Source organism: Hippocampus guttulatus, chromosome 18 (assembly GCF_054856545.1).
Source record: "Hippocampus guttulatus isolate MCC_2025c chromosome 18, RoL_Hgut_1.0, whole genome shotgun sequence".
NCBI lineage: Eukaryota > Metazoa > Chordata > Actinopteri > Syngnathiformes > Syngnathidae > Hippocampus > Hippocampus guttulatus.
The window spans coordinates 10,246,036-10,273,605 of NC_141278.1; the positions used below are offsets into that span (position 1 = coordinate 10,246,036).

The window sequence follows — 27,570 nt, forward strand, 5'->3', positions numbered from 1 at the left end:
CTACAGGGGCACTGGCCCCCGCTGCCCCCCCCCCCCCCCCCCCAGAACCGCCACTGGCGCTTGGTAGGACGACAACTTTTTATTGAAAGTATTTCAAATTTTCAACAACTTTGGCATGAGCGGACGACTGGTGGGGCGTTTGAGGCGGAGGGAGAGGGAAAAGGAGGTAGGAACAGGCGTGCGAGGGAAGCATTTTGGGAGATATTTAAGCGATACTAAGGTGAGGAATAAATTGTCAAGATGCGAACGCCACCGAATGCACCTGTGGAAGCACGGTGAAGTCACCAAGAAGTAAGTCAAACAAACTGTGCCTGTGATGATTGTTGTTGATGTTGAATATGTAGGTTACTATTAGAAAGGAAATCTTGCAAACTTTGAATTTAGTAGGAAAAAGCGCACACTGTAGTGAATTCAAGCACAAGCGTAGATCTGTCTATTATCCGTATTGTTTTGTGTTTTTTGTTATTGTAAAGTGTCCTTGGGTGTCTTGAAAGGCGCTTATAAATAAAATGTATTATGATTATTATTATTATTATTATTTTGGTAATGTCCCTATTTTACAGCCATTGTAACCTGCTGTCATACCACCCGTCCACAAGGCGGCGCGAGAGCTCTGGTTGATTTGCTACACGAGTAAGCCTGTAACACGTTCTTGGTGCTGCTGAAGTAAAACTACTTTTGAGTACATAAACGGACTGGTTTCTTTCGATCAAAACTACAACAAGTATTACCCAAACAGCCATTATAGTAAGATTCTGTACAAAAAGTTATGCTTGATGAATTACAAGCACGTACAGTTTCATTATGGGAATTAGTATTTGTCCAAAAAGGTGCATATTGAATTAGAACCATATACATGCCCACTGCAATTTTGGAATGAATGAATGAATGAAAGTTATGAGAGGGTAAGAGTCATATCATGTTTGCTATGAGAACACAAATACCTCAAACAGCGATTACGTTTTGTAAGATTCGGTAGAAAAGTTACGCAGTCGAAACATGTGTAACAGGGAGGGTTTGAAAAAAAGAAAAGTACATTATAATTACACACAATCTGTGAAATGATACATTCCTGACGTGTTCCTTTACTATATATCCTCCATTATAAAAGGGACGAACAAAAATGTTTAACTGTTCATCTACTTCAATAATTAATGTGGGCTGCCTCTTTCAAAAACAACTCTCCCCTTTTTCACTTGATGTCCATGGGGAGGTAAGCATTTTTAGAGTTGGGAAAACAACGTTTTCATTTACAAGTAAAATTATTTTCATATATTGCTGTGCCATATCATTTGTTTAGGGACACGCTTTATCACTCTAATTGACGGGAGGACATTGTTTTCTGCTATTCTCGTCAGGCTTTGTGATTGAGACGATTTAACACAGCCAATACAAGAAATTCTGCTGTGCGTCGTCAATATTCTTAAACACAACGCAGTCGGACACTTCCGGTTGCAAATGTCCATGGACAACAGTCATATGTGGTAGTACGATATGACGCCACATGGTGGCGCCCCTTTGATTATGTCAACTGATCACCTCTCCTTCCTTGACGTTTTTCTCCGCACTTTTTGTCATGGATTCGGTCGGATGTCGTTAGACTGCCGTGCCCTTTAGTAACGTGTGGTAAAGCTGAGTAGTACTCGAGTTTGTCGATTGTTTTGCAAACAATAAAACATTGTACCGATGGAAAGCTTTGGCTATCCCAACAGCACATGTTCAAGGTTACAGCCGGCTAGCTCCTGAACTCGCCTTATCACTTTTTGTTCATAGAAATGTTGTCAACTTTACCACAAAAGCTGAACCAGAATGACATTGAACCATGTAAATTGTCTTCAATTGCAGTTAAGTAGTTGTGCAAAAGGTTGGACAGGACCTATTGGACTTTAGTGGGAAATTGCACAAAATTATCACATACATTAATTATAACTTTTGGATGCTTATTAATCAGTGCAAGCGAATGCGTAAATGAGGATAACATTGGCGCGCGCGTGTGTCTTTGAAAATGACGTGCGTCACTTCACTGTGACAAAAAAATGTGTTCACCTCCAGTGTAAATGTCTCGCTTGTGCCAACACAACGATATGGTAGTCTGACAGTGTGACCGTCAGAATGACCAAAAAAAAAAAGTATAGTTTGAGAAGGCCAGGAGAGACATTATTTGATTTGATCTGTGCTTGGTGACAAAGAAAGCAAAATTGACCTGTTTGGAAATGTATCACTTGCGTGTTTTCTTCTTCTTTGATTTTCTGTGTCCCGCCCAACTGTCAAAATGTCATCCATTTTGGAGAAATATTGGTCGGTAAAATATTTTTGTGACAGAGGAGGCCCGAAATGAGGCTGAGGCTGCAGCTACGCTTCCAAATTCTCCAAGCGGTACGAACCCCGTTTTTCCTTCTGGCGTTTGCGTTCATGTTTAATTCAGTGTCCCGTCACCGTATCGTCTCGCCGGACATCTGCTCGATCATCATGACGGCCGCGTGTTGACAGTGTCACGAGAGGGCGCGATGACGGGAAGTAGTCGATGCGCTTTGACTTCGGCGCCGCTGTCCAGCTTTTTGTTATTTACATGACCTAATTGTCAAGATTTTTCTTGCCTGATATATTTTTCCACATTGTCCACACCAAGATAAGGAGAGCTGTGACAATAAACGGCCAAATAATGGGGCCAGGCCCACATTTGTCCTTTGTCTTGCTGGCGGGCGAGGATGGCACCAGTGTGCTGCGTCTTTCTCACCTGAATGGCAAAGTGTGTGTTTGTGTTGCACTCCAAAACGGAGGTACCAACGTTGTGGTTGCTCGCTTTTGGGGGAGAAAAAAAAAATTATGGGAGTTGGTTGTTGGTACTACCGTTAGCGTCACACACAAACACACGTCAAAAAAGTACTCAAGTAATAATCTCATCTCAATTAACTCACAATTTCTTTTTGCTCCATTTGAAACTTGGTTTTAGTCAAGGGGAAATGTGATACTTTATTTCTTTATATTTCTTTTTTTTTTTTTGGGTGGGGGGCATCATGCTTGAAAAGCTATAATAAAGTCCAAAAAGTCATTTTCAGACCAATGAAGAGAAATTGGATGATTTCCCACTGCACACCTGATGATGTCTCCCCTATGCACTACTGTGCCACAACAGCACATTAGCGGCAAATCGCACAAATGGCTTTCTTGTTAGCCAAACAAAATGTGCTTGTAATAGCCTTGCTCAGGCCTTTTTCTGTTCTTTAGTAAACAGCAGCAAATAACAGTTTGGGACTTCACTATCACTGTATGAGGTCAAAATCAACAGCTTTTTATGAATACAAGTAATGAACAAATCTTAAATATCGTAGGGAATGCGTTTCCTTTTTTACTTTTGATTTTGAGCAGCAAATTTGAAGTTACATGTTGGTGCTCACCAGGAATGCGTAAGCAACATTGCACAAAGGCCTATGTCAAATTTTCACTTGAAAGAATAATGAACAATCTTGGGATTTTTTTTTTCTGTTTCAAGTAGTGCGTACATTGAATACACTTCATTTTTGGCATGTTTAGTATAAAGTGCCAATTTTGTAAGCAAATAGGGATTGGTATTTCAACAAAAATTTTAACATTTTGTTGATAAAATTAATGATTTGAAGGCTTTAAAATCTCTAAAAGCTGTGGCCCCCAGAACCCCGGTTGATTTTCAGATTTTTTTTCATCACTAGCCACTCTCATCGCTGAACATGGGTTTCCCACCCAAAGTGGAGAAAAACCCTTTTTTTGTCAGAGGTCAAGTGGAACAAAACAAAAAGTGTGTGGATATACCGTATTGGCCCAAATATAAGACTGTTTTTTGCATTGAAATAAGATTGAAAAAGTGGGGGTCGTCTTATATTTGGAGTCTAGACTACCCATTCACGACGCTAGACGGCGCCAGATACCATTGAAGCGAATGCTGAACTTGACTCCCCAGGCCAAAGTGAACCCGTCACCAAGAATAAAAATAAAAATGGCGGTAGCACGAAGAAGAAAAGTTAAAAATAGCGGTAAGAAAGAAAAGAGAAGAAAATAATAGAAGAGACAACAGAAAATGGAGAAACGTAGTGACAATCTGGAGAAAAGTGGGTGGAAGATCGGCAGCTGAGGAGAAGTTATGATGTCATTTACATTTCAAAAACCAGAAACCATTCAGTTACGAATGTGATTGCACTTTAGATTTGAATGAGGCAAAATAATATGCTTTTTCTCTCAAATATGTTATCATTTGTTTCAGATGTACTGTCATTATTTTCTGTATAAAAATGAATTTGGTGTTCAAACTTTCAAACTTGAGTCTTGAAAAAGAGGGGGTCGTCTTATAATCAGGACCGTCTTATATTCGGGCCAATACGGTATGTCTGTATTTTTTTTGTCTATGTTGTCAGGGTGAATACAGTAACAGTCAATGAGCACTTGGTTACTTTCCTTGACTGCTGCCGGTCCATTTTTCCTTTTCAATATGCACAAACTAGCACAGGAAGCTTTGGATGAACGTCGGGCCTCCTGCCGAGCTCGGTGGAACCACAAAAGAAGCGGCGCGACCCAGCTCTCTTGTCGGCTCGCTAAAAGACCCGGGAAGCGCCGCATTCCCGCCGGGTTTTTTTTAGTGAGCGCATGGACTGTTGCACATTTTCTTTCCTCGTTATCACGGCGGCGCCTCCTTGGGTCATAGGAGGCGGCAGCAAAAGCGGCGGTATGAGGAACATTAAGCATGGCCAAAACGAAAAGAAGGAAAAATAATGGCGCTCGCATGAGCACCTTCCACGCTTTGCCGCCATTACGGCAGCTTGCGCTCGCTTCTTCGCCTCGGCCGGACGGACGCGCTCAGGAAACGAGCGGAAAATGCGCAAATGGGACACAGATGTCATTGCCTCGCGCCGTTTGTCATTTCCTGTTCGCGCGCACCAGCGTGACATGGTTTGGATTGCCTGAAGAGGAGTCAGGATTAGGGTTTCAAATTTAGAGGTTCAAGGCAGGAGGAGGATTCTGACCAGTGTCCTCCCCCTTTTCAAGGGTGAGGGTTATCAAACTGGGGTTAGCGCTTTAAAGTAGGGTTTCAAGACAAGGTCACAGACTCAAATTGGGGTTGCAAAACAGGTTTAGGTTTTTAGATTTGAGGGTTTCAAAGTTGGGGTTTGAGCAAGGGTTAAGATTGAAAAAGAAGGCTTTTAAACCGAGGACAGTCACCTCGTCTGAAATGATGGTTTTAAAGTACGGCTTTTAGGGTTTCAATCCAGTTTTTTTTTTGTTTAAATCAAAATAGTGTTTCGAGGTGGATTAGGGTTTTAAGATTGCGTTTTGAAATTGTGATCGGGTTTCCAAGCTTGGTATTCAAGACGAGTTTAAACTTTCCAAGTATAGCTTCAACCCAAGTTTCGGGTTTCAAAGTGTAGGAAGAAAGGCAAAGTGGAATCCTTGACATTTTTTCCCCCCTTTTAACTGGTGCAGATTTTGTCATCTGTTTGTGGGTGACGCTCAATTCGTCTATTTGCTTGGTTGCTTTGTCAAGGCGACAAAGAAAAAGCAAGACGCGACACGCTCGCTGGTTGAAGTCTATTTTTAAACGCGATGCCGAAAACATTTCGGCCGTCTTTTCTATTTTTGTTGCTGTCAGCAGGAAGACGCGGCGCCTCCCGGAGGCTGGAGGACCAATGGCGGTAAACCTCTCAACATGCTAATAACGATGCCAACGATGAAAAACAAGCTGGAGACAGCAAACCAAAGTCCGCATCAGACTCTTCTCTTCGGCCAGGACCCCCAAGGAGGCAAGGAAGCAGGAAAAGATGCACGGCAGGATGGAATTTGTTTCCTTTTAGCATCTTGAAGGACTCAAGCAAGTGTGAAGGTTTTCAAATATACCCTCAATCTGATGTTACTTCATCTCTGAAGCCAGGTGAGAGTTTCAAATGAGGCTTTCTGACAAGGCTTGCAAATCAGGCATAGGATTTTGTTTTTCTTTAAGTGGTAGGCATGTTTTGAAAATCTAGACCTGGCTTCAAGTATGATTGCAAACCCATTTCGCTGTTAGGCTGTTAAATTTGAAACCCTACCTATTATTTGAGATAGTAAGTTCCAAGTTAGCGTTCAGAAGCAGGTTCAAGCTTTCAAATGAGGACTCGGGTTTTTTGAGTAGGGTTTGAAGGCCGTCCTTCGTGGGGGGTGGGGGGGGGTTGAGAAATCAAAGTGTGCATTGGAATCCTTGACTTTGGGCAGCAGCAGCACACGGGAGGAGGCAGCAAAGGACGCGGCGGCGGCCGGCATGACTTGGTTTGCATTCAACACGTGTCGCGGAAGAGCGGCAAGGGGAGGGGCCGAGGCGGAGAGAGAGGGCAGCGGAGAGACGTTGCTAGGCGACGTGGGTACATACAGAATGTTAAGGCGACCAGCATCCAGGCGGGCGGGCGCTTGGGTGAGCCGCAGACACGCTCGCAGGCGGCACGGCAGCAACAGCGGCAACATGTAGCCCCCCCCCTCCCCCCGGCCCAGCGGACTAGACCAGCAGACATCATCATCATCTTCCTCTCGGGGGGTGGGGGGCGTATGTGCGCCACATGACGGCGCGGGGGGCGCCGGAACGCCGTCCTGCTGCGGGCATGACGAGCAAAGGACGTCTGGTGGATGGATGACTGACGGATGGAGTGAGAGCGCAGCTCCGGGAGGAGCACGGGAACGAGAGCCTCGCGCGCACCGTGAGTACGCGCGCGCGCGTGACTTGACGCCAGCTTTGCCCTTCACGCACACACCGCGTGCTAAAATGCATCTTTGACCCTTCTGTCATTGGTGAGTGTGTTGCCAAGTCCCCGTGGTGTGACTCACTCATGGGACATTTGTTAAAACGCACGCACACGTACAAGCCCGCGCACACACACACACACACACACACACACGTGCACCATATTGTAGCTGTTGCGCATATGTGCGACACTGCTGGCTCCTTCCAGCATCCTGCAGTGGGGTCTCAACGACCCGAAGCTTTGGGCCACACATCACATAGCAGCACATGCACTCCAGCAGCTGGTTGACACTGGCAGTGGCAAAAACACACACACACAAACATGCGCGCATAATCAAACAACACATTACACTCCATCATCATCATCATGCAGATTGTCCGGAGGCGCATTCAACAGTTCACACACGGGCACTCGCATGCGAACCCGTTGACTTGTTGCCGTTTTCAATTCTCATCGTGCCTTGCGTCTCGATGGTCTCCATTTTGTTCCTCACTTTAGCGAGTGGTTAGCGGCTAGCACATGGGCCTCACGTTTCTCCGCTTTCCGACTTCCAATCTGCGGGTTAGCCTGTTGGCTTCATCGAAGGGCACGATATTGTCCAAAGGTGTCACTGGACTTTTGCGCGTTTGTACGTGATTGACTGCTGACCAGTCTACTGTTTGTCGTTGAATGGAGACCAGTTCATTGCTCGTCTTTGCGTACCCTGTGTTTGAATGTCGACCAGTCGGTTGCTTGTTTTCCTGTCATTTACCGCTTTCATTTGAGCATTTGTTCAGCATCACAGTCTTTGTCCAGCAAAGGTCTCCTTGTCCTCACTAGTTTGAAAATTTGGTGTGCCCGTGATCGATTGGCTACTGCTACATGTGCTCTGACTTCAACTGGCGACCACTCATTTGTCGCTGCGCCCTGAGATTTCCGACAAGCAGTCCGCGGTGTACCCAAAGTCAGCCGGGATTGGTCAGGCCGGCCGCCCTGATACTACGTCAAGTGCTGAACAAGACCGCAAGACACAGGAAGTGGTGTCATAAAACACACGGAATAGCGTTAAAACACGGGTCACATGACAGGAAGTAGTCCATGCATTTGAAAGCCCGCGGAGCGTAGAAGCTAGGCGAATTCCCGCCACAAACGAACGTTGACGTGCCTTGTGCGTGGACATGTTTGCGTCAAAGCACTTCTTGGTGACTCATCTTCAAGGTGAAGACGTTTTGTTTCGACAACGAGTTTCACTTGAATTGTTTTCGTGGGAGAAGCATTTTCGTCTTTTTTTTTCTTCGTCTTCTTGCCAGGGTTCATTACTCTCCTCGTCTAATTAACGTCTCGCTGCCGCCGTCGTGATTCCGCCCTCTCTCTCCTTGGCTTCGCCGCTTTTTGGTGCAACCCTGACGCTGAACTTGTTCGTGGCTTCTCTCCCCTCACCTGCTGTACTTTGTAATCCTTCAATTCCGTAACGCCTGCTTCCAATCCTCTTTTGCTCCTCCAGCTGCAATCTCCTGCTCCCTGCACCTCTTCCTTCATCTTCCTCTCCTCCTCCAGCTGCAATCTCGTCCTCACTCCTCCTTCCTTGTCCTCATTCGGCACATCGATTCCTCTTCCTTCCTTCCTTCTCCTTAATTCCTTCTTCTTCTTCCTCAAGCCGTCATACCTTCATCTTTTGCCTCCTTTCTCATCCCTTCTTTTTCCTCATCCTTCCCCTCCCCACTCCCTTCTTCTTTTTCTTCTCCTTTCTCACTTCTCCCCTCCATCACTTCCTTACCTCTCCTTTTCTTTTTACGTGGCTTCCTGCCCGACGCCGCTCCGTTTTTTTCTCTTCCTCCCGTTATCATTGTGCGCGATCAGCCTTTGTGAATGGATGCCTGTGCATGAGGAGATGAATGAGCGTCAACGTGCACACACACACACACACACACGCGCGCGCCCACTGTGTTATCTGATGTGGGCCAGAGCCAACAGCGCTGAAGGAAGCAAGCGTCCTAAAGTCTACCTTGAGCAGTGATGGCGGCGAGACCAAACACGTAATGGAGGTTAAATGAGCAGCAGCAGGAGAAAGTGATGAAGAGGATTTTTTTTTTGCGGGGGGAGATATTTATGGCTCTTTGGATTATTAAATGACAGCGAACCCCAGGTTATCATGGGGGTGGGGGGGGGGGGCTCTATGCTTCAAACTCACCCAATTGAAAATCCGCGATGTAAACAATATAAAACTACTTTGTGTATGTGATATATATATTCATATATATATATATATATATATATATATATACACACAAGGGCGGCCCGGTAGTCCAGTGGTTAGCACGTCGACTTCACAGTGCAGAGGTACCGGGTTCAATTCCAGCTCTGGCCTCCCTGTGTGGAGTTTGCATGTTCTCCCCGGGCCTGCGTGGGTTTTCTCCGGGTACTCCGGTTTCCTCCCACATTCCAAAAACATGCATGGCAGGCTGATTGAACGCTCTAAATTGTCCCTTGGTGTGAATGTGAGCGTGGATGGTTGTTCGTCTCTGTGTGGCCTGCGATTGGCTGGCGACCGATTCAGGGTGTCCCCCGCCTACTGCCCGAAGACGGCTGGGATAGGCTCCAGCACCCCCCGCGACCCTAGTGAGGTTCAAGCGGTTCGGAAAATGGATGGATGGATATATACACACAGTGATAATTTTACAGTTCGAGTCCCAGGGACTCACTGATCAGAAAAGTATGAGTCCCATTATGCATTTAGAGCAGCCTTGTCAAACATACGGCCTGCGGGCTGGAACCGGCCCCCAAGGAGGTTCGATCAGGCCCGCGGGATAAATTAAAAGTGAAAAAATACATTAAAGACACGGAATGAATATTTTTCATACGATGTACTTCAAGGATTATCCACTAGGGGGCACACTGTTTTCACCAGAGTAGAAGAAAACAGCAGTCTCAGTCGGTCTCTGAGACAGACCGGCATCAGACAGTATCAATGCGCCAATGCTTCTTTATACCAAAACAAAGGAAAGACATGATATTTTAGTTATTTATAGCAGAGTATGGTATAATGTTAATGGTCCGGCCCACTTGACATCTAGCGAGTCCGTATGTGGCCCACAATGTGAAATGAGTTTGACACCCCTGTTTTAGAGAGTCCCAACTGTCGAAAATAGTCTACTTCTTCAATTACATAGGATAACAACACAAACAACAACAATATACATTGATAATAGGTTTATTTCTTATAAACGGATGCTGCAAAAATGTTAATAATTCAGGCATACAAGATTTGCTGAGAAATAGGTTCTTATTTCATCCCATGGTTCATTCGGTCTTTGAGTTCATCAATTCTCCTCTCTTCACTCTGCTTCCAATGATGCAAGGCTTTCTCAAAGTCAACTTATGATTGCAAAAAAACTATCCAACTTGAACTGCTTACTCTGTGATATTTTCGCAACACTTGTTCGCAACGCTTGTTTTAACGTTACACAACTTGGCAATCATCTGCCGATCACGCCAATCTCGTCTTGCGAGAACGGAAATCTCGTCACGCGAGATTACTTAACGCCAGATCAAAACAACAGTGGCGGCGATTGTCAAACTGCGATCGTTGCTGGAAAACAAGATGTACCGTAGTTTTTTTGTTTGTTTTTGTTTTGACTGAGAAATTTCCTTGCGTCCCGGAAACGCACATTATTTGGAACTGTGCGTGCCGCGGGAAAATGATGCATCTAGAATTATTATTTAAAAAAACATTTAAACATAAAAAAAGCATGTGCGAGGAGTATTTTTTTTATTTTGTTTTTAAGTATTCCTTCGTGCTTGTTCTCCCTCTTGCTCATGCCGGTCTCCACACGAGGAGAGGCTACGTTGGAGGTGTAGAACAAGAGGGAGTCAAGTTAGTTTTTCCTCTTTCTTGCGGAAGCGTTGCTGCTTCTTGTCACAGAGGGCATGCTTGCGTGAGTCTTGAAAACAGCCGCCGCTCGGCGAGTTAATGAAGACGAAGAAGAAGAAAGGTTTGCGTTTGCTTCTCGTCACTTGGGTCCGAGTCACCCTGAAAACGTAGGCCGGACGGGATAGCCGGATTTGAACCCATAGGGAAAACATTTTTCCACGTTTGTCATGTGAAATTGTCAGGCTGGGCGCCTCCAGTGTTCATCCTTGAATGGGATACACGCTCCCCCTCGTCCTCGCTTGCGAAACGACCTTGAGAGTTAGCCTCCAAGTGTGGCAGCAGGGCTGGAGTCGGGCCTTCGATAATGGCGTCCCCGCGCTAAATAATTCACGCCAGGGTCGAAATTGCGGGACTGATCTTTGCTTTTGGTATTCAGTTGGAGCCTGGTCCCGTTGTGATATTCCCACGTGTTTCTCTTGATTCTTCTTTATTTCTTTTTTTGCTTTCCAGTGACAGGCGCATGCGACAAAGTTCCTGTCTTCCAATCACGGCAGGCAAATCTTGTCTTTGCCTCTGCCGCTCACTCTCGCTTGTCTCATTTCACCGGAAGGCCGTCCTCCACTTTGGAACTCTTTGTTGACTTTTGTTTTCTGCTTGGCTACCCAGTTAGCGTTCGAACAAATATGAGATTCTTCTTTTTTATTTTATTTTTTTTTAATTCTCTGAAACGATTGCCTCATTACTTAACCATCATTCAATGAATCAAAAACCAATTGTTTAAAAACGATGAACTATATTTTTCAAGTCATCTACTTTTTGTCAGTTTAAAAAAAACAAACGTCAGCCGTGTCGCATCTCGGCAGCGCCACGACATCAACGTCTGGTGTCATATCGTCGGTGCGCGTCTTTGCGTAACTTGCCCACGCCCTCTTTGTGTTCTCCGAGCGTGTTTAGCAGCACGTTCTAATCGCATGCTAATTTCTGGTTTGAGCTTCAGTGATCTCGCTTGGGTTGAACATCAAAGCGGAGGGCGGCAAGTCATGAAGGAAACATTTTTGTTTAAAGAGCCGAGACTTTATTGGGAAGTTTTTATTAATTTTTTCCTTCCCCCTTCAACTTTTAAAAACAATTGGGGTTGAGATTGTTCTCATCCTCATCTGTATTGCTGTCATCATTGTGATTATTCTCAGTGGTGTTGTCATTATTTACCGTATTTTTCGGATTATACGTCGCTCCCGATTATAAATCACACCAGCCAAAAAAATGCATAATTAAGAAGGAAGGAAAATAAGTCGCACTGGAGTATAAATCGGATTTTTGGGGGAAATTTATTTGATAAAATCCAACACCAAAAACATACATTTCATCTTGAAAGGCAATTTAAAATAGAGAACAACAGGCTGAATGAGTGTACGGTATACTAACATTACATGACTGGCATGCCTGGTAATGTCAGTAACAACGTAACATATGAAGAGTTATTCAGATAACTCTAGCATAAAGAACATGCTAACAGGTTTAGCAAACTATCAGTTTCACTCCAAATCACTAAATGCAATGAAATCTTCATCCTCTGTGTCACTTTTAAGCAACTCCCCCAACTCGGGAGGTAGACGATGCGCCGCTTCCTCTTCTACGTCGCTTATGTTAAACTCATCGTCGATTTATCAACACAGGCCGAGAGCGCCCTCTTGTGGTTTGATGTGAAAATAACATGTGAAATGACATAATCATGTGTTAATAATTTCACACATAAGCCGCTCCAGAGTATAAATCGCACATCCGGCCAAACGATGAAAAAAAACTGCGACTTATAGTCCGGAAAATACGGTGTATGTAAATATATTTATATGTAAAGTTTTTGTCATCGCGACTGCTGTCACTCTTGTCGGTATGGTGGTCATGTAGTCCAATATTGGTAGATTTGATTATTGTTGTCATTGCGGTTTTATTTATCTTTGGTATTGCTGTGATTGTTTTTCCTATTCTACTTATTGGTATCCGTATTAATAGTCATAATTGTCGTCGTTGACGGCGGCCCTGTTTAGAGCAGAACTTGTCCTCTCTGACAGAATCCCGAGAAAACCTTTCGGCACTCAATTTATTATTTTTTTAAGCGTTTCCATCAATGAGTTCAACATGGCCGCTAATGAGTGGCGGCTCGGTCGCGGGCCGACGCTCCGTGTCGCCCGGTAGGGAATTCAACCTGATTGAACACAAGCGCTTTGCTTGTTTCCACAGCCGACTAATTACGAGGCCGCTTTTGTTTGCGGCTTGTTTTTCCCGCCCGATGATCCTGCGGGCAGCGTTGTCAAAGCGCCTCCCGGCTGCCATTTTGACGCGTCCCTGAGGGGACCGAGGGCTTGCTGGCAGTGACATCAGGCTGGGATTGTTTTCTGACACCACTTGAAAGGCTCGTCACACGCGCTTCCCACTTTGTTTGCTCTCCGTGTTGTCGCTTTAGTCAGCGGCGTTGCCCGTATGGCCGCCCCTTGGCTTCCAGACGTCACGTTTGCACCATATGAGCTTCTTGCAATTGGTGTTATCATTACCCCCCCCCCCCCCCCCCCACTTCTCATTGTTGATATTTTCATTCTTACTGGTATCGCTGTGATTGCTGGTCGGGCTCTCGGAATTGTCGTTATCTTGATTGCGTTTCTTTTTGTTGTTATTGCTGTTCTCATTTTCATCTGCATCGCTTTTTTTTTGTTATTATTCCTGCTGGTATCGTTCCCGTTATCACAATTTTCAGTTGCAGTTTTTTTTCTTTTTTTAAGTGGACTTATCTTCGCTGTTTCTCATGATCTGTGTTGTCGTCCTTGGTGGTATTGGTACTGCTGTTGATATTGTTAGTGTTATCGCTCACATCGCGAGCACTTTTCAATGTTGTCATTGGTAATTTTGCTTTTCTTTTTTTTTTTTTTTTGCGATTGTTACTCTGGTAAATGGAATGTTGCTCGTGGCGTTATCGTCAGTGATGTTGTCGAAAGCGCAAGTTCGGTTGAAAACTGTCGCCATTTGTTTCTTGGTGACGCGCAAGCTGGCAGAAATGCACAAAGACGCTCATTGGCAGAAGACATCCGTGCGAGCGCGGCGAACAGATGGCGTGCGGCCTCCTTTTGCCGCCGTTAACGTCGCCGTCTAAACGTTTTTTTTGGGCCGAAGGCGGCGATGGCGTCCTCCCCCAACACCCCCTTCACCCTCCCTGCCCGCCTCGTAACGGCTTCCCTTTTCGAGTGTTCATCTCGCCAGCTGCTTCCTGCGGTGAGTGGCAGCCCGGCGGACGAGCTGACAGCAGCACCGAGAGCGACGCCGAGCAGTCACCCCCCACCCACTTTGGCTGCCAAAGAAGCGTTGCCATGTATGCTGGCTTTAAAAAAAAACCCGCCCCCAGCTGCGGGTGCAAGCCCGACATACCCACAGCGGTTATTCCTGACCGGTGTTACCTTGACTCAATATTCAAAGGTGGATAATAAAATGCGAAAAGTGGACTGCTAATTCGGTAAAAACTAATAATCCATTGAGCAAGGATGACTATCCTGGCAATAAAAGAGGAATAATATAAGGCGGCAAAAGAAGAGCCATTTGATAGAGGAATCAAGCAGCACAAATATGACTTTAGCAGACTAGCAGAGAAATAGTAAGCACTTAAAAGGTGATGAAGAAGCTCCAGAATGGAGTGTCGTAGCCTTGCCAGAGTTGAATCCATTTTTGTTGCCGATATCCGTCTGGAGGAGAAAATGCTTTTCCACAATTGGAATCTTCAGCCATCGACGGCAAGGCTCCGTCCGCACAGCCATGATGAGAGAGAAAAGAGCAAGAAGATGGGCAAATTAAAATAGTCTGTGGATGCAACAGAAAGAGTGGGACTATTAAAGATCACAGAGAATTAGAAGACAAGAAAGAAATCGGAATATCAAGACCTTCAAAGAGGGAAAAATGCCTCGTCGGCTGATGTTTATTCTCCAGCGTAGCAGAACTTGTGATTCCCCACCCCACCCTTCGTCAACAATGCGCAAGAACACTATTGATTCTCCATCTGGGCTGTCGCTCCAGGCAAACGTCTGCTGTTCTTGTTGCCGAATCCTTTCAACAGAACAGGCCTCACGGCTGGTTCCATTCAAACAACAAGACATCAACTGGGGGGGGGGGGGGGGGGGGCTAGCAATAGGAAAGGGGACCATGACATGATAAATGGGAACCGGTGGGACAACAAATAGACCCAATCAAGAAGAATACAGTGGAAACGAAATCTATAAAGATCCAATTGATTACTCGGGGAATGTGATGAAAGGATCGGAAGGTTTAGCGCAGGGATGTCAAACTCATTTTTGTCGCGGGCCACATTTTAGTTACGGATTCCCTTGGAGGGCCATTCTGAATTTTGGTAAACCATAAAAATGTTGAATCACCTCCACACATTACATACACGGCGCACAAAAAAATTGATGAAGAGTTTTAAAATCAGAAGTCAAGAAAAATGACTGGATTACATAAGCATCATGGAACTTGATTTGCTTTTGCGGGCCACATAAAATGATGTCGCGGGCCAGATCTGACCCCCGGGCCTTGACTTTGACACCTGTGGTTTAGCGTAAGACGATCAAAGAGGAACAAGGGGCAAATAATCGGAGCGACAGGAAGGAACAATGAAACATTTCAAGAGGACCAATATGGCAAAAGAATCTTTCGGAAGAGGACGAATAAAACAGAGGCCACGTTGTTGTGGGGCGGCCATTTTAGGCTCTCTTTGGTCATTGCCGGCGATCCTCTGATTTTGAAAATTCAGCCCCCGAAGCCAATTTCATTTCAGCGACCTGAAGTTTGGTCGACATGTTCATTGTGAGTAGATGCCGACTGTAAACTGCAGAACCAGTTGAGTGTCCCTTTTGGTGACAATAAAATATGTGAAATTTAAATGCCTCCCAAAAAAGATACAAGTTGGGCATTTTGGTTGTAAGCGGTCATTTCAGGGTCACATCGGTCCCTTCCAGGCATCCTTTTAACGTTTAAAAAAAAAAAAAAGGAAAATCAGCCACCAAAGACAACTTCACTCGGCAAGATGAAATTTAGTCACCATGTCTGGCGTGAACAGAATTGCAGAAAAGGCTCAAGAAGCTATGCAAAAAAAAAAGTTGAAGCGAATGGACGGGCGGACGACACTAAATCAAAAACAAGTCGAACAAAGATAGAGTGAAGCCCGTTTTGTTGAGATGCGGCGTGCAAAGCAGATTTGGAAAAAAAAAAGTGCGACATTTTGTAGGGAAGACGATGCCGCACGCACGGCCTCGTGCCGCCGCTGATCCCACGTGTGACGGCGTGTCACTGTGTGCGAGTCTTTCCCTCTCCCGCTTGCTGTCAGCATGCCTCAAAGCAAGTGAAAGCCTCTGAGAGGATCTCATTAGTGGCCAACAATCAAACGGCGCCCGGATTGAGCAACTTTTAATGATCGAGACCGTCAACCTTTTGAGTCCTCCCCTCCCCGCCCTATTCCTGCCGCGTTCATGTGACCCGAGAGCGCAACATTGACGCTTTGTTGCCGCCAGCGTTGCCACGGGTCACGGTTGACCACCTGCGCTCGATGCACACTTGGGTTTGATTTCTTTTTGGGCGGCACACATTTAGAAAATCTTTCCCTTCTTCTGTGGACCATCTACATCAGCGGTGCCCATTACGTCGATCACGATTGAGCAGTCCAGCGGAGGCCAACCCGAGACCCGCGAGCCGCATGCGGCTCCCGGGTTTTCACACGACAAGCGTCAAACTCCTCGGCGGTGGCGATGCCATTCAAACAAGGCGCTAACTACACAGAACGTACGACGTCAGCCTATCATCAATCCCGTTACTTGATTGACAAAGAGGGCAACCAATCAGATGACTGCATCACCGCTCATGCACAAACAACGGCGCTAAGCGCTAAAGCTAGTCAGCGAATTACCTCTGATTTTAAGGCAGGGGTGCCCAATACGTCGATCAGAATCGACCGGGAGCCGCCAGCGAACTGGTCCCAAGTCGACCGTAAGGGGTGGGAGGAGGGGGGAAAAAAAGCTTTTTTGTTTGTATCTTTAGCTTTTGTTCATTTTCGGCCCGTTCCGACTGTTGCTCATTGTGGTGTGCGTGCATATGTGCATGAGTGCACTAGTGGGCACCCGCGTGTGTGTGTGTGTATGCTTGCACGTGCGCGATCGGGTCGTTCGTGGGAAGTTGGTCGCTTCAAAAGTCGATCTTTGGCCACAAAAGTGTGTGTGTGTGTGTGTGTGTGTGTGTGTGCGAGTGCGCGAGGAAGGGTATGATGTGGCTCATTGCAGTAACACAGTAAAAAAAATTGGCTCTTTGTCTCTGACTGGTTGGCCACCCCTGGACCAGTAGATCGCGGACTGGTCCCAAATCAATCCGAGGGGTGTAGAGGGGGAAAAAACCCCATTTGTGTCTCTGTGCATGTTAGTAATATATTTTTGTGTTACTGCACACTAATCATTCTATCAGTCTCCCTTTCACAAAAAGTATTTAAATAAGAATATAAAATACTGTAAAGCAGGTCATCTTTAACCTACGGTGACGTGTGACTGCGTCACCGGAAGTTGTTAGCACTCGGCAGTCTGCAGTTGCAGCTTGTGATCAGAGTTGTTGCGCTATATCTTTTATTGTTATCATTATTCTCCTGGGAATGGAGAATCTGGAGGGCCGAAAGAAGCATTTTAAAACGGTACGATCGTTAACAGGCTGCTTAAGTGTGCCGCGTGCCTCAGCGCCAGGCTATTGCTCATCCTGGCGTGCGTGCGTGCGCGCTAACTGGTCGATCGCGGGAGGTTGGTGGATCGAAAAGTAGATCTTCGGTCAAAAAAGTTTGGGCACCCCTGATCTACATCAACACTTTGTACTCATGTATGAGTAATAAGATATTAAGGGGAGTCAGGAGAAAATACAACAGGAATAATCAGAGAAATGAATTGAAATATATCATCTCTCCTTCAAAAGGAATCGTAAGATCACAAAAGAGAAGTAGACCGAAAAGTGGAATATCAAAGTGGGAGAAGGAACAGTAAGACCTTAAAAGAGGACACTAAGATGGTAGAAGAGTTACCGGAGTGTGAAAATAGAATTCCTCAATAAAAGGAAGAAGACGAAGGTTGTGTTCTGTAGACTGTCAATTGTCACCGAAGACAGTCCGGCCGTGGTGTACCTAATCAAGTGACTGGCATGGACATGCGTGCGCAGGCGTGTTCTTTGAGCGACGCACACCGGTCGACCAGATATCGCTCGAGTGTTGACGTCATCGGATTCCAACCGAGGCATTTTCGGGGTTGCGCTGGCGATTTGGATCAGTTGCGACGCCATGGGAAGATTCCGAGTGCTAATGAAGCGCCGCCTTCGACCGGACTACTCGTTGCCGATCGCTTTGATCAATCCGTGCAGACGTGCAAATAAGAACAAGTTGATACTCCGCAGCGGTGACTGGCCAATAAGACTTTGGGCCGCCTCGTGGTCCCGGCCAAGGGCCCGCCGTGGCAAGTGAGCATTTTGAATAATTAAGAAGCTCAAGTGATTGAAGATGATAAAAGTCAAAGAGATTTACGCTCGCTTTCTTCTCACCATTGCTTCTATTTTTTTTTTTTTAATTCTCTCCATCTGGGTTTAATTTCCCCCCTACGGGCCCGGCACATTCTCATATGGATTTTTCTCCAGCAGAGTTGCCCGCCCTCGCCTGTGCCGGTGGTGCATATTTGACAAGAAAATTTTTTGGATTTGACGTGACGTCGGGACAGATTATTACAGTTGTTTACGTTGCGATTTCGACCCCGCCCACACGGAAACGAGTTTCCGTGGCTCTGCAATTTATCCGCCCATCCATCCTTTACCCGAGCCGCTTCATCCGCACAAGGGTGGCGGGCGTTCCGGAGCCCAATCTTGCGTTCAAGAGGTTCTCCATAGATTACAAATAAAACTGCAACTAGAGTTGTGCTTTGGTCGTAACATACGCGTTTTCTTTGGCTGAGGGGAGAACAGGTGGAGGCAATCAGCTCTCTCCGCCTGTTCGTGCGCGCCTTGTTGTTTCGTCAAGTCCCTGTTTTCCTCTGGCGGAAGCGTGTTGTTACCAGGCCAGGAAAGAAAAATGACATGCTAACCTCACATATTCCGAGAGGAGATTTGTGACGTTCAAACGAGATAATTTTCACATTGAGCCATGAGTGGAGCATCATGGAAACGATTGCGCAAAAATCCCCAAACTTGATCCCACACGGTGAAGAATCGTAGCCGCGCGTCGACTGCCGAGTCTTCGAAAGTGACGTGTCGAATCCTTGAAAGTGTTGCCGTCGACTCGTCCAAAGTGAGAAAGTAAATATGGACGCCGAATAGGAACGCTCGATTTGATGTTGTTCAACAACGTCGAGGCCGTAAATATGAAATAAGGTCAAGCTGTTCATCTCGCCGCTACTTCCTGAAATGATGCTTGCGAGGCTGCTGCTGAGTCGATCCATATTTCTGCCATTGATGGCCAAGCGTGACTGAATTATATCCTGGCTTTTCTTCCACAGTGATCTCTCACTCGCAAGAGTATTTCACGTCCGCTAAAATGAAGCCGTAAAAATGGAGATTGTAGGGATCTTGACGAATTGTTCGGTCTCTTCTTTGCGCGCATGCCCGCGCAGGCAGGCGGCCGTTTTGCGGCAGTTGCGGGCTCTCAGCAGGCTTGTAATGACGACGAGACGCTCGCAGTTGCTTTCCACGCATGGCGTGTGGGCGGAAGGCACTTCGACTATCGTGCCTTTTTTAATTTGCTGATGCAGGCATGCCCCCCCCCGCCCCCCCCCCCATGGTGTGCGCGCTTGTTCATGTGACGGGGCGTCGCAGATTTATGGGCTCACCTCCATCGGGTCCGCCGATGTGGGACCGAGCCGTGAATCAGCTCGGCCCATAACGAATTGTGATGGGCCACAGTTGAAGAGGAAGGAGGAAGAGGAGGCGGAGCTACGCGCCGAAGATGGAGGATATGCCGTTTCGCCATTTAATGACATTTAAAGGCGAGCCAGAGAGTGCTTAAATGTTTTTCCTCTCGTACAGTTCAGTGTCTTTGGCGTCAGAGATTTACCGGCGGGCCACTAATGAACGCTTTGCAAAGGACTGCGCGGCGGCCAGGAAAAATCATTACCCACAATGCTGCGATGTGGCTGCTGCATTACAGCTGCTCGTGGCCCTGGAATGAACATTTGATGTCTTTTGTAAATGCGCACGTTTGCCCATTTTGACGCGCCGTTACGAGCCGTGCCGCCTTTTACGTATGTATGCCAACGGACTATATGAATGCAATTCTGTATATGTGACACGCTGTCAAGATTCAACCTCATGGTTGTCATGCCTGCTTGTCATTCCGTCTGACTTTATACAACGTGATCGTATGGAATCTGAAATCATAGCAAGTGATGTTTCTGTCCTTGAAAGCGGCTGCTGAATGATCGAAGGCGAGTGTAGACTCAAATTGGTGCCTTGAGATGAGGGACGCAAAATTTGGTGATCCAAGCCGTCGTTTTCCTGATTTTCTGTGCTCCAACTTGCAAGCCAAAATATGAGCGCTGTACCGATGGCGCCACTGAACTCAGTTCAAGTCCACTTTTTCAAGAAAGACTCAACAGTGGCTCTCCCAGTTGAGGTTTACTCTAAAACGAAATAAAACTAAGCAAATTACACCTGTATTTAAACCTACCACATACCTTTGCTTTATTCAAATCTGTTTAGCTTAATGCTAACACACTTCACCAGTGACAGGCTAGCATCCATGTCGCAGTGTAACCCTTTCAGCAACAGACTTGCACACACAGACGAATGTTGACAGACCATGTCGTGATAGTTACAGGCAGTGGTTCTTAACTTGGGTTCGATCGAACCCCAGGGGTTCGATTAATCAATCTCAGGGGTTCGACGGAGCCTCTGCCATGGAGGGTAAGACACACCCAACTCAACATGTCAATTAGTTATGACACGCCCGCTTGGCCATCACCGGCTGCAGATGATCACATGACATTGCTTGTCCAATCAGTGCTGTGGGAAATTTAGTTCGCTTTGTAGTCAACGTGTGACTGTCGTGATAGTACGTCGTTCAATTTAAGAAAAAGTATACGTATCCCTTGAAATTTTATTAGCTTTTTTCTGTTTTTAATAAGTTTTTTTAATATCTTTGTAAAAAAAATATAAATCTATTTTTCACTAATCAAGGGTTTGGCGAATGTGCATATTAATTACTGTATTTTCACGACCATTCGGCGCACCGTGTTGTTGGGCGCAGTCTCAGTAAGGGGTGCTATTTCTGTATTTGACACATACACAAAACGTACTGTATTATTGGGCGCAGCCAGGCATGGTAAAACATACGCCAGCTTAAACATACGGCATGCATGCACGCACGCTAAAAACACGTTTTTTAAAAGGCAACGGAAGCAAAACTGAGTTCGGTTGTACTGTATTTCGCCATTTTACAATGTACTCACGCGACTGGTACCTGCTAGGGGCGCGCCTTTAGCGTCCTCTTACACGCCCACCCTTCACTCATTGGCGACTGGTACCTGCTAGGGACGTGCCTTTAGCGTCCTCTTACACGCCCACCCTTCACTCATTGGCGGACTTCCGCATGCCTGTCGTCACTCACTCCGCCTTTTCTCTATATAAATAGCGTGTCGGCCAGAAGTGCTCTCAGTCAGGCTTTGGAACTCGGCGCATACACGAGACGCTCCGCATTATAAGGCGTCCTGTCAATTTTGGAGAAAATTTTAGACTTTTAATGGCGCCTTATAGTCGTGAAAATACGGTAGTTGCGTTCGGTACTTCTAAGAAGGTTGAGAACCACTGGTTACAGGCATATATTCTTTATCCTCTGCAAAAAAAAACTGCGCAGCGATGATGTCACCTTTTATGTATAGCCACCAGTCTGTATAATACTGCCCCGGGGTGGCCGTGTGCTCACAGCAGATGGAGCTTCACAATGTCCGCTGAATTGAAACAAAACAAAACAAAAAAAGGCGGAACTGATTGAATTCTTTAAATTCTATTTCGTCATGTCATGATGACAGGTTTCGTTAAACTACAATAGTGCTGTTGCGATCACGCTGCATTACCGTCAAGAAAAATACCATGCGACAACGTGGAATGGTGTGGAATATGTTTGCTCTATTTACCATTCGATGGGCTCGTGCCACTGTAGCACAGTAGCACAAATGGAGGAGAGTTGACAGTGCATATTGGAACTGGATGGAGTACTTACCCAACGGAGTGCAGCGTACGATGCAAAAATGTTTTTGCGGGCAGAACAAGCCAGTTCAATTATTTTCTTTTCAGGGAAAAAAAAAAAAGAAATAAAATCTTGCGGCGCGCAGCAACGCTAATCCCACGTTAACTTCCCAGCACGAAGCGTGATGGCGACAACGGGAGAGTTGTCAGAGAGAGAAGAAAGTGGCACAGAAAACATAATTGGACCTAATGAATACGCGGGGGGCTCAAAAACATGGACCAAATGGATCCCGCACTGCCCTACATCCACGACTCGCGTGCACACACACACACACATTATGAGGAATTGGCGAAGTGTTTGTCAGTGCTTGCAGTTGCACGCCAAGCCAATCGGGGGGCTGCAACCGGGCAGTCGAGGTTTGTTCAAATAGTTGTTGGGTTGTCCAAAGCGGTCCACTCTGTCACTGACAGACTGTCGGCTAGACAAGCGATTGACTGGTCAGGATACACATTGACAATCAGTGGACTGGTTGCTCGCCCGTGATTTTTGATGACGCGTGCAAACAAGGAGCGGTCATCATGTTGGTCTTTGAGAGCGCGTTTGACCTGTGGTGTGTTTGTCACCTTTGGTGTGTTTGTCCCGGCAGGGTGGAAGTCAGTGAGCGGCGGCGAGACCCCCCAGTCCCCCACACCCCCAACGAAAAGCGGCGCCTGGCCTCGCCCGCCACAGCCCCGCCCGTCCCCCATGGCGGCGCCGCGGCCGGCCTCTCGCCTTTCGCTGCTGCTGGCTGTCCTGGCCTGCACTGGGCCCGCACGGCCCTCCCCCCCCCTGCTGCTGCGGCCCCGGGAGAGAGAGAGGGACTCGGGTGGCGTCAACATCGCCGTGGTGCACTCTGGATCCTCCCTGCTCCCGCAGACAGCGGCGGCAGCGGCGGGGGCCGTAGAGCCGGGGCCCGGTCTCGGGAGCGGCCAGGGCGGCGTCCAAAGGGGCCTGACGGACACAGGGGCGGCGGCGGCGGCCACGGCGCCCTTTGCAGCCTCCTTTGCATCTACTTCGTCGGTGGCCGTGCTGGTTGGGGAGATTGTGATGACGCCGTCTGGGCCGGCTACTGTCATCTACCTGAAGGTTAACGAAAGCAGCCCGGGGAGCCTCCTGCTGCAGCTGTGCGAGCTGCTCGCCACCACGCCGCTGCAGGTACCAAGTCGCCGTGGACGCCAACATGCACCCGTGACTGCAGGTTGGAGTAAGGTGCAAACGGTGGACAGAAAAACTTTTCACACTCATTTTCCAGTGCCAGGGTTTTGTAATTTTAAAAAGAGAAGGATGTGCCCACTCTTGCATACATTGCGAGCCTTTTGCTGCAACGCCACTGCAGGTACCGATGCTGCCATGGATGCCAGCATGCACTCGTAACCACAGGTCTGCCAAAGGCATAAACGGTGCATATAAAAACTCTAAATACCCCTGTTAAAATGCCAGGTTTTTGTCCCACTAAGCAGTCGGGACATCATTCTTTGCAGAGGATAAATATGCCTCTGCATAATATATTGTTTGGAGACATGTCTCTCATTCTGTTAGCATTAATGGCGGTGTGGGCACCCCCAGCGGCTCCTCTTGTTGTCTGTTTAAGAGGGAGGAAATTTCATCTGTGCTGTACAGCACATTTGACAATAAAGTTGTACTTGATACTTGATACAGTGAAACTCCTCCACAACGAAATCATGTTTGCAGCAAGACGTTTTTCAGAACAGGGGTTTTTTCACTGTAGCAAATTTGACCTCAGATGTAAACACGCACACACACACTCTCACACATACACACACAAACGTATGTGTACTTTTCAATTTTTCTTCCAATAGTGCATAAGTATGAGCATACACTTATTTGACACTTCATATCGTCATTGTATAAAGAAAAAAAGGGAAAGAAATTGCGAAATTTACGATCAGCATTCACTTTCACTTACATCAATTTCTTGGATAATGTCTTTTATTTTGCTTCCTCCATCTTTCATTTTGATCACTTTTACCCTCTCTTCCAGCGTCAGAGCTCTTCTTGTCTTAGCTGCTTGACATCCAAAGGTCCGTTTTGTAGCAATTTGAGCAATGCAACGTTCGTGCTGCGTCTGAAACTAACAATAACAAATACTTCCTGGACTACTGCGCATGTGTAAACCAGTGGGGTGGTTACTGTTGCCGTTCCCAAACGAAGCAGTAGAGGTCGCTGTTGGATTAGATTTTGTTGTAGTGAATCTCGTCGCGAGGCAAAAGCAGAGAAAAAGATTTCGTATAGCGCAAGAGGTGTTTTTTTCCCGTTGTATGGGGGCAGGAAAGTGGGAATGGTGTTAATGCATGAAGATTTTTTTCACACTAGGGGGTATTTTCGGTTTCGTTGTCGAGGAGTTTCACTGTACTTGAATAAGCTTGTGTCTGAAAAAAAAATGTAACTGGGGGCACTTGTATCTCAAGGCATTCCCATTTTTATCTCACTGTTTGTTCTTTGTTACTTGCCACCACTGCCGCATTTGCGCAGGCACGTGCTAGCGAGGCTCACCCGGGCGCCGCCGTGACCAAAAGTGGCTCTCGTCGCCCGGGGCGGAACGTCCGTCGCCCTCGTACGTTTCCACGCGCACGTGTGATCCTCGCCACAAAGCTTTTCACACGCCGTTTATTAAATCACATCTAATTTGCATGTCGCCTTTGCCGCTCATTTGCATATCAAGTGCTCTCCAACGAGCGCCGAGCTGTCAGCGTCGCTTAGCATCAATTTACACAGCTGGAGCGCGCGCACCCGGGTCAACGTGTACATGCGTAACGTTGCTCCCTCGCGCAAACGGCAAACTTATCTTCTTCGCTTTATCCTTAAATACTTCGCAAGGCAACTTTAAACTAATTGAACGCAAATTGAGTGGCGCCTAGAGATGCTGTTACTGGGTCACTCAACGTAGTTGTGAAAGTCTTCTTTGTGTCTGCAAAGTCGTGCGTGCCAGGAAGAGCCGCAATGAATTCGTCTCCATGCGCAAACTCTTGAATCTTTACATTCTATGTGTTTTTATAAAGTCCAGTATTAGAAATTTTGTTCCTGATCAATAAACACACCAAACATTTATTTATTTACTTAGGAGGAGATAGAATCTCAAGGAAGCACTGCATTCATGTGATATCCTATAGCACTCAAAATGTATACAAATGATTTTTAAGTATGTAATACAGAGGTGTCCAAAGTTTTTTTTGGTGAGGGCCAAATACAGAAAGAATAGAGCAAAGGCTCGGGCCACGCACTAGAGGTGACATATTGACACATGCTCGTTCGGCACCTGCGTATGATGCGTAGCTGAGATGCTTGATCTCACAGTGCCGACGGATATTATACTCCTTCATCACTGCAAAGTCTTCATCGTAAATCAAACAGACACACTTTCCTTTGATTTCTTTGAAGAAATCACGGAAAATGAATACATTTTCCCACCGTGTTTGAAACCTTCTGCATTCATTTGATATCTTTCGTTTCTTCAGTGCTGCCATTTCTGGTGACTCGTGGTAAATGTTTTTCTTTGCTTAATTTTGTTTAGTGGAGCAGCACCTGTTCCGTTACTGGCTCCATCTAGTGTTGAAACTGAGAAGTTCAACAGAGTTGAGCTCAAGCGCCATGAGCGGGCCATATTCAACTATATTTTCAGAATTTGCTGCGGGCCAGTAAAAACAAACCCGTGGGCCGCAGTTGGCCCGCAACCCATACTTTGGACACCTTGATGTAATATCTTTACATTTAACTTTCAATGTTCCCCCCCCCCCCAAAATCTAAACAGACATAATTTTGTAACATGCAACCTATAAAATAGGGTAAACAGTAGTGATTTTTAATTTTATTAAATTTTTTGGGAGGGGGGGGGGGGGAGTGGGCGGGGCGTACAATATGAAAGGTGTACTATCTTTCTGCTACCCTTGTGACATGGGCGGTATTTTTTCACCAGGGTTTGGTGTTTGAGGAGGAGAGGCCTCCGCCTCCTAACCGTGCCCCCTTAGCCCCCATGCTGGAGTTCATCTCGGCCCAGACCGGCGTTCCCGTCGTGGCGGTGGGCGGAGGGGCCAGCCTAGGACGCGAGCCGCAGGTACAAAGTTTGCCTCCCTTTATTTCCTGCCGGCCCCACGGCCACACATTCCCATGTCAGTCAATGGGTGAATTATACATTAGAGGAGGAAACGAAGTCAGGAGGTCCGTTCAAGAAAAGCACAATGCAAGGTCATCGTGAAAAGAACACAAGACAAGAAAATGAGAGACGAGTCTTAGCAGCGGAGTACGTGTTGCAGTAACGCAGAAGTATGTGGGACACAGTGTGCGCCCGCCCACGTTTGCAAGCTGCTTGCTGCCACACATGCCACTGACGGTGGACATGAAGAGTCTACACACCTGTTTAATTCCTCGGGGGGGGGGGGGGGGGTGTTTCTTCAAGAGGATGTGCATATTTTTGCAACCAGTTGAATTGCTGGCAACCACCTAGGCTTCCTTTTGGAAATCTCATGTGTCCAGATGAATATTTTCTTTTATTTATTTTCAGAAATGAGTACTGCCCGTCTGTCGTTACCCACATCGTCTGTTATTTTCCACGCATGACTGACCAATTGAAATGGGTGAAAAATGAGCTTGAGAACAAATCTATCAATGTGCTTCAATGGTCATAAAACTCCACCCCTTCCCTCACTCTACAGGAGCTGCACAGCTTTGTCACCTCAAGGTTGAAATATTGAAAATACATCTGATTTGTTTTGCACTTTACATTCACTGATGTCAACGTGCTGCAGAGAAGCACCGTGGGTGTAGTTGAAAGATGTTGATGTCATTTGGTCAAGAATCTGTGTAGAATCTTCTTTCTTTTTTTTTAAGTCTTGACACTTGCATGTCGTCTGCCAGATGGGAGGAAAAGTCTGAAAAGTAAGTGTTCTGGTTGTGTCCTGTCTCTGATGTTGCGTGCCCTCCCCGTTTCACGCCTGCCACATATTTATGCCTAATGCTAGAGACGGGCCAACGGAAATGAGTATTGATGACAAGGGTAAGTTGCCCACCTTCAAGAAACTGCTACACAGCACCAAGCACACTGTAAAGAGAGTTTGAATCATTCTGCATTTAAAGAACAAAAAAGTCAAATTTCATCCAACGAAAGTCTGATAGCTTCATGCGAAATGCCCTCGATGGAAATTAGCGTCAATTTTAGAGGACTTGAACACACACGGAGCAGCAACACAAACAGAATGCCTCTTCTCCCTCAGTGCTGCTTTGAGACGTTGTGGCAGACATTGGTACTACACTGGAAAGGTGCGCAGCCATACATTTGAAAGATTTAAGACATTTTCAACTGATACGGGAAGTGTTTGGATAACTACTCGGAAGTAGACAAGTGGCTCATCGGTTGTCAAACGTGTGGCCGGCAGGAGAGCGGCTCCATCTACCTGCAGTTCACATGCTCGACGGCGCTGCAGCTGGAGGTGATCTTCGAGGTCCTGGAGGAGTACGATTGGACGTCCTTCTCTGTGGTCACCACGCGTCACCACGGCTACGAGGACTTTCTGGACATGGTGGAGGGCATGACGGACGGCTCCTTCATCGGATGGGAGAGGAAAAGTGTGGTGGTCCTCAATGTCACAGACGACCCTGGCGGCGCCCGCACCAAACGCGTGCTCAAGGACAACGAGGCGCAGGTGAGTAGGCGGTGATCACGGCAATTGTCAGAACACTTCAAGAATCCAATTTCTGTTGGAATTTTG

The 27,570-nt window shown here is 46.6% G+C and overlaps 1 protein-coding gene across 1 annotated transcript in view; it reads left to right on the forward strand.

The window, feature by feature from the left end:
• Window positions 1-6,412: 6,412 nt before the first annotated feature.
• The window catches only part of grin2da (glutamate receptor, ionotropic, N-methyl D-aspartate 2D, a), a 63,760-nt gene continuing 42,602 nt past the window's right edge, over window positions 6,413-27,570 (forward strand). Inside the window, exons 1-4 of the mRNA XM_086137315.1 lie at window positions 6,413-6,692; window positions 22,455-23,002; window positions 25,782-25,919; window positions 27,238-27,504. Coding sequence (XP_085993441.1) covers window positions 6,626-6,692; window positions 22,455-23,002; window positions 25,782-25,919; window positions 27,238-27,504 — 1,020 coding nt within the window. The 5' untranslated portion in view covers window positions 6,413-6,625. The remainder of the gene's footprint in view (window positions 6,693-22,454; window positions 23,003-25,781; window positions 25,920-27,237; window positions 27,505-27,570) is intronic.